Below are 8,016 nucleotides of genomic sequence, written 5' to 3'. Positions count from 1 at the left end.
CAATAAAATTCAACTCATAAACCCATGAAAACTCATCAAATATAACTCTAAATATCAAGCAACTAACCAATGTATCAAAATTAAACCAAATCCCCAAATCTCTACAACTTAGGGTTTCATCAATTCTTTAAACCATATTCAAAATTAACTCAATAACTAACCACAATTTATAAAACCCAACTTAAAACAATAATTAATTAACCCATAACTCAACATAAACAAGATTAAATCAAAACTCACATCAAAGTCTAGGAATTATTTCAAACTCATTTATTAAACTCAATACAAATTCAAAACTCATAACTCATGATCATTCATCAATTAAGAAATCTAAAAGAAAAGAATTAATTTAAAATAAAAAAAAAATAGTATCATCTTACCTTGTAATCCAAATGAGTAGACTTTCTTGAGTATCCAACCCGAAGGAAAAATATAATATGAGAGCAAAAGAGAGGAAATAAAGAAAAGAGAAAAATTTAAAAAGTATTAATTAATAATTTATTTTGTAGTGTCAATATGAAATTAAGTGGGTTTAAAATTATAAAATCTATAAACTATTAATACTTTTTTGAAATTTTTAAAAAGTTCAGTGGGTTCAATTGAACCCACAAGCCACTATGTGGTTACGTGCCTGACGGACACAAAGAAAAAAATAACAATACCAATCGGTAAACCGCAAATATGTTGAAGTTCATTCCGTCATTGACCGCTAGCTCCATGGAGATGTTCATCCGGTGTACTCTAATTGAACTAGCATCATCACCATCAGTGCCTTCCAATTAACAACCATGTAGGACTTCGCTTATATTCATCATTATCACTGTTGTACTGAAACAACAATTAGAATATATTCGTTAGATAGAAAATTTAATCTAAGACTTTACATATGATTACTACTTAGTTATTGCTTTCATAACCACACGTTTCAAAGTTATGAAATATTGAATGAAACATTTCATAAATTTTAATAACGAGGGGATTAACATTTTTATCAAATAGGTTTAACCCGACACTTATTTATTTTATTGATGGACTTTTATTTATACTCATTTATTCTAATTTGAATACATGAGAGTTTGTATAAGATTTTGTATACCTAGTATTATTAATAACATGATGATGTCAATTCATGTGCGTATATTATAGAATCAATAATACTATACTTACAAACAAAACAAAACAAAACAAAAAAAAAAAAAAAAATTCTTACAAAAATTTACATACAAAGTGAGATGACAAAAAAATAATAAAAAAGTAAAACTCATTATATTTACTCTTTCATTCATTTTTTATCACATCACTTTGTATAGAGATCTTTATAAGTGTAATATTTTGATATATTTAAATATCAAGATTAGTAATATTAAAATATATCCAAAAACACTCCTCAATTTATAAATAATACTATTGAAAAAAAAAATTAAAGAACTTTATCATACTTAAATCTATAATTTCTCTTTATTTCATTTATTTCGTTCGAGTTACATGAAACTCCAACAGATTTGTACTCAAATAAATTGTTTAATAAAACAACTCTTTATGAAACAAGTACTTATTTCATCACCAAACTTAATTATAACTATAAAAGCTCTGAAAATTAAGCGTCTAGCATGACTGGTTCTGGCCAGGATCAACACCGAACTGCTTGCAATAATCAGTGTAATATCCGATACGAGCGTTAACCTTGTCGGGTTGCTTGCCACCACATTCAAGAGCGCCATTAATTTTCTGAATTGTAGCCCCAAAGCCCTGGTTCATAACTGAGTGAACGTTGGACATCCAGAACCACAAGGCAGCCTTGAAGGAGACAGCAGGGTCATTGGACACTGTTTCGGGAGCGTTGAGTCCATCGAATCCGATATCTTTTCCGCAAGCTCCGTAGTTGTAGTTCCAGGTGAGCTGCATTGGTCCACGGCCGTAGTATTTCTTTCCGGCGACACATGGGTACTGTGTGTTTGTTGTGTTGCAGTAGGCATTTGACTTGTCAATCTCTTCAGTGTAGCATAAATCTGCAAAATTAATGGAGTAATGAATCAATGGATGGATGAATTTAATTAATTTTTTAGTTGAAAACTATTTCTACAATAGATGATTGTGAAAATATTTTGATATGTTACATAAAAAGACAAGTTTTCTTAATTTCTATATTAAGAGTTCTCTCTTGTGATATTTGAATTGATCTATATTAATTTATTCAGTAAGTTGGATCACTTGAGATTAAATCAGCTGGTCTTTGGATCAAATTATGCTCGCACTAAGTTGGAGGCTTTGCTCATGTGATAGTGTCTTTTCATGCAAAAAAGAAGAGAATATCAACCAATTAAAAGAGAGAAACAAAACTTACGTCCAGTTTCATGAGTAACATGAGCAAAAAATGCAGCAATCTCACGCTTGGATTCATCAGCGGTGCCTGATCCAAATTGAGGAAACGAGTTGGCAGCACTAATAAATCCATCTCTTGTGTAGAAGCTCTTTCCAGCACAGCTTGCATCTGCTTGATTCTTTATCCCATCAAAAAATGCAGTTGTAACAATACTAGCAACAGAACCACCACTAGTTGGAGTCGGCGATGGTGTCGACGGTGTTGAGGTGCAAGGACCCTCCTTACACCCCTTGCCACAGTAGGCATCGCCAGTGCCACAGTAACCAAACTCACTGCAACACAAGTTTGCAGCACAGCCACAGTTTTGAGACATCACATGTTGGGGAATAATGGCCAAGGCAAAAACTCCCAATAGAGCAAATGTGAGTAAATCTTTTCTCATGTTGAAAGCCATTAATTTTGAGAGAGGTTTGAGGGATTAATGAGAAGGAGAGAAAGGATTTTTGATGTGTGAAAACTTAGTGGAGAGGGCTAGCTATTTATAGATTGTCGGGGGAGTTTACGGGTCAGAAATGGCGATGGACTTGTCAAAGAAAACATTAAAAATTAGGGACGCGTTGCTATTGATGTTGAAGTATGATTTAATCATCTTGAAAAGTCTTGATCAATATCTACAATTCGTCCTCCATTAGTGGCGTAAAATTATTGCACAGCCGTCGGAGATCTTAGTTAAAAGATATGCTCCATGTGCCCTGTGCCCATATATGAGTTTTAGTACACATGCAATGATGCAAACTATTGAATACAATACAAATTTATAACTCTTTATTTAAATATCAGGCACCTGATTCATATTCCTTACACAAACTTAAAATAAAATAAATTAAAGTAAATGTCACGTCGTTAATTTATAACAAATAGTTTGTATAATTAATGTATATAAATAACATTATTCTATAATTCCATGACCAAGTCTTATTTTGAGTTGAGTAATAAAGTAATAATGTATTCAGTTATTAAGTTTTTAAAATGTTTTTGATCCATTCAAAAATTAAATTTATATATATATAAAGGTGTAAAAAACTCTGGTTTAAATTTCGTGGAAACTTCATGATCCCGTTTTATGCCTTTTGTTTCGAAAGACAAAAGAATTAAATAAATTAAACTAGTTAGTGCCTACGCATGTAGAGTGTGATTCATAAGATAAAGATTTCAGAGTTACTGGAAGAGCGGAAAATTCAACAGCCAGACTTGGCGAACACTTTTACAAGACTTCTACCTGGGTCGTCCATCATAAATTATACTCAGTATTAATTAATTTATATTACTTTTAGTCAACAGTTACCAATATTAATTTTTTTAGGAATAATTTTTATATAATTCTGATAAACTTAGATAAGTTATAAATAAGAATAAACTTTGTGTTGTAATAAGTTATACTTTTCTTAGATCATGTCTTAAAGAACTTACCTTCACATAGTAATAATTATTTATATATTACAAAAAATATATATTATGTTACATTAAAAGTTTAGGATGAAATAATATATTTATCCAAAACTGTTTAGGACAATTGAATTGGTTGAAGATTGCATAGGTTATGTTATAGTACAATATATTTACATTGTTGGCCGTCAACGGCCAGAAATGACCATAGATCTGGCCTTTTTTGGCCAGATCTGTGGTGGATCTGGTCGAAAAAGACCATATCGGCATACAAACATCCAGATCCGACCTGTCGTACATCGTAACGCCAGATTCTAACGGTAGTGTTTTTGTCATTTTACAAAAAAATTTATATATTAGAGTGTTTAGTAAATTAGCAAACATAAAAGTATATTTTTATTAATTTTTAAATTATACCTCGTTATTCCTATCAAACTCTAAAAATATCAAAAATTCTATCTAAAATACTAAAACAAGCACACAGTTCCTATATAACTTTGAAAAGTGTGTTTGAATATCTGGTTCAATATGATCCTGAGATAAAGACGTGGATTTTTACTTTCTTAAATAACTATTCGATCTGAAAGTTTAAGGTGTGAGGTCAGAGTCGAAAATTGTCTTTAAGTTCTAACAAACCATATCAGTATATAACACCATTGTTGTAAGAAATCTGAGTCAAGTCTTCATCAGCTAATGCTAGTTTTATTTTCTTCCGTCTTTTGGCAGCTACAATGGAAGCCAAATAAACTGAATCATATACTAACGAATATTCTTTTATGCTTTTGATCAGTGAGTGAAATATAATTAATTAATATTTTCTTTTGAAATAGGAGCAAAGGCAAAGATAACTTTTGCTTCAAAGAAATGATGAAAATAGAGAATTAATACGCCAATTTCACTCGTTTTTTATTTTCAAGAAGAAAAACGTTATTTTTGCATTATATATTTTACATTGAGCATAACTTTTCTCAGTCTTGTCAAGTCTTATAAAATTAGAGCTAAATGTTGATTTGTTTTTTACAAAAATTTTATAATTAAAGGTTGTATACTTGTCTTAATAGTCTAACAGATGTATATAAACTCAAAATTTTCAGTTTGATCGTGTTGATACGAATCTGCTTGTGCGTGTAGATTATGGGTAGAGATATAGAGAGATCGATTGAGTTGTCAATCAGAACAACTCGAAGATAAGAAAAGAAAATTTGAGGTTTAGATTTTTGTGTGAAATCAAGACAAATTTTGAGTTCAAAAGTTCATGCCCTAAAGAAGCTGGGCACGTAACTTGTGGCACACAACAAAAGCGATTAGATATAATAAGTATTGTTTTAAAACCCAACCCATCGTGAAACCTGGTAAGATGACTGGGTCATGGGTCAAATGGTCCAACCGATTGGACCGGTGACGTCAGCAACAAATTTATTTTTCAAAAATTGAAAAGTAGTCTCTTAAATCTTAGTATATTACAAAAACACCCCTATAAATTTCAAACTAGTCTCAAATTTTTTTATTTATTTAAAAATGCCCAAAAATTACCAATTAGTCCCTAAATTTTTGACATACTTTAAAACATCCCTAGAAAATTACAATCAAGTCCTTATAAATTTGAAATATAGTAAAAACCCCCCTAAACCCTGAATTGGACCAAAGAGGTCGTCAGGTCTTAGTCCGACCAGCCAGTCTAGTCCGGGTTTTAAAACAATGGTTAGTTGATAGACAATTGCTTTGGGGCTGATCCTTGTCATATCCGAATGAGACCAAGCAAAATAGTATTGGTTCTTCTTAAGGAAGTCTATAAGCTTCTCTCGAATGTCAGGTCTGAGTTGGGCTCCCACTTGAGCCTTTCGGTCCAGGTGGTTGAGGTGTATCTGGACCTCTTCAAACTCTTCTATAGCCAGTTGGTCCAGCTCAGCTCTTCCATCTGAGTGGGACTATAGTTGCTACAAAGTCTCACACTTAGTCTTGAAAGCATTCTGATAGCAATCCCTTGAAGCCTTTTGATCCCCCCGTATCTCTCTTCACACCAGGTAGGGAACCGGATGGTTTGTTGGAAGGTTGAGGAGATAGACTGCATGCCATGGATCTGTGGTCGATTGATGATCATATTGTAAGGAAAGCAAACATCTAGTATCATGAATGTATTTTGAAGATTGATTCCACCTGCATAGACGGGAAGGGCTCTCTCCGTAAGGGTGTACTTTTGCTCCGACCTGAAGCCAACAAGGAGGGTGGAATGACGGTTGATGTTGAATTCATCAATACCGATAACTTTGAGTGCTTCAAGGAACAGTATATTGGATGAGGACCCAGAATCCACAAAGATTCTTTTGACAAGGATGCTGGCGATTTGGAGGGTGATGACAAGTGCATCATGGTAGGGTTGACAAGGGTGACTATTTCGTTGTTAATGAAGTCGATGGTCTAATCGATCAGCACTTGTGAGGATGGTTGGGAAGAGCAGGCTTTAGGATTAAACACGGCTCAGGCGTCGAGGAGTAACTCACTCCATTTACTTCTGAGCCACCAAAGATCACATGGCACATCCCTCTGGGGTTTGCTCTCTTGGTGGAGGTGTGACCCTATTGTCTTTGTTGGCAAGTGTACTTTTCCCTTTGTCAATTAAGAAGTCTCGGAGATGACACCTCTTTAGTAGTTCCACCTCAAGTCGAAGAGCAATACAGTCAACGATGACGTGGCCGTGATCCCCATGGTACTCATACCACTTGGTAGTCTCTTGTTTGTCCCCGGTGTGTTTTAACTTTGCAGGCCATTTGACAACGTTCCCCATATCTTTCATGACGATCACTACCTCAACCGGCTCGATACTCAGATTGTACTCGGGTATTTTGTATTGATTGACAAGGATGTGTGGTCTTTCGATGTGCTGATCCGAATGGCGATCAATTGGAGCTTGTTGTTTCGGTTAGGATCTCTTCTTGGTTGAGGGTACGGCTCATGGGGCGACTATCGTGGCATCGTTCAACTATTTTCGAACACGATCTTCATAGGCCGAATATCTAGCTCGATTCACTTCATCTTCCTCCCACTTATCTTGAGCAAGGCCCAAGCCAGAATGTCTTCCATGGTAGAATAATTGAACTTAGTGAATTCTTTATAGAGCTCACTATCCAGGAGGAGTTCCTTTCTGAAGGTTTCGACTGTCGTCTCTTGGTTATAGTATAGGATGGAGATCTTCTCTTTGTTGAAGCTGCCCACATACTCCCATAGTGCTTCTCTGTGGTGCTAATGAGCTTTATAAAAGCCGCTAAAAAGTTTCTCAAGTCTCTTACTATTGGCAAACTACTCAACGAAAGAGTATGTGAGCTGAGAGAATGAGTCAATGGAGTTGTTGGATAGGTTAGTGTACCATTGGAAGGCTGGTCCCATGAGGCTAAAGCCAAAACTCTTACACATGCATGCTTCGCGGAGATCACAGGAAATGGCACGATGAACATCCTTTGTTTATAAGAGGCTAATGGTCATCCAGGTTAATGGTTCCATCATAGAGTTTCATGTTGGAGCAAGTGAATTTGCGAGGCATCTTGAGGGTTAGGGTTGTTTTCAAGCCGAGCCGAGCAGAGTTTTTAGCTTAATGAGCTCGGCTTGTCAAAGTAGAGGGAGAAACGAGTTCAAGTCGAGCCGCAAACTTCTTGGCTCGGCTCAGCTTGTGTAAGGGGGAAGTGTATTTCAAGCCAGACTTGAAAGCCAACTCACGAAACAACAAAAAAACTACAATTTTTTTTTTTTTTTTTTTTTATAAATTTATAGTAGATTCCATGCAATTATTGTCCTGAGACATTACACAACAACTAAACCGCTTTAAAAAATAAACATCAAAAGAAAATGCTACTGATGTTAACCATTTACCATTTAGCATACCAGTTATGTTAAGAATGTACAACAAATTAAGTGAAGTGAACTAAAATTTTGTGTTTAGTTCACTTGACTTAATTAAGTTTTTATCAACAATAATACTAGCCTCACAAACATCTCTCACTAACCCCGAGTGGTAGTTTGCAATTGGCTTGGTCAGGTAGGACCCATTATTGGAAAGGCGGGACCCATGCAAGCTAACAAATTACGAGCCGACACATGGTGTTTGTGAGAAAAAGTTAGTGAGAAGTGTTTGTGAGTGTAGTATTACTCTTTCATTAAAATAAAATGGGGGGATAGCATAACTAGGGTTGTATACAAGCCGAACCAAGCCGAACAGTATAGACTCGAAACTCGGCTCGGGAAAATTTAGCGAA

At 34.8% G+C, this 8,016-nt stretch overlaps 1 protein-coding gene across 1 annotated transcript; it reads right to left on the bottom strand.

Moving 5' to 3' along the window:
* Window positions 1-1,429: 1,429 nt before the first annotated feature.
* On the bottom strand, window positions 1,430-2,844 carry LOC116116219 (endochitinase At2g43590-like). The gene is made up of 2 exons (XM_031402314.1): window positions 2,345-2,844; window positions 1,430-2,009 (listed from the first exon to the last, which is right to left on the bottom strand). Exons 1-2 carry the CDS (start codon window positions 2,775-2,777, stop codon window positions 1,606-1,608), a joined length of 837 nt encoding a protein of 278 aa, XP_031258174.1. The 5' UTR covers window positions 2,778-2,844; the 3' UTR covers window positions 1,430-1,605.
* Between the last annotated feature and the right edge of the window lie 5,172 nt (window positions 2,845-8,016).

The sequence above is a fragment of the Pistacia vera genome, unplaced genomic scaffold (genome assembly GCF_008641045.1).
Source record: "Pistacia vera cultivar Batoury unplaced genomic scaffold, PisVer_v2 Contig767, whole genome shotgun sequence".
NCBI classification, from domain to species: domain Eukaryota; kingdom Viridiplantae; phylum Streptophyta; class Magnoliopsida; order Sapindales; family Anacardiaceae; genus Pistacia; species Pistacia vera.
Note: the sequence above shows the minus strand (reverse complement) of the source record. Positions and strands in the feature narration are given on the sequence as shown.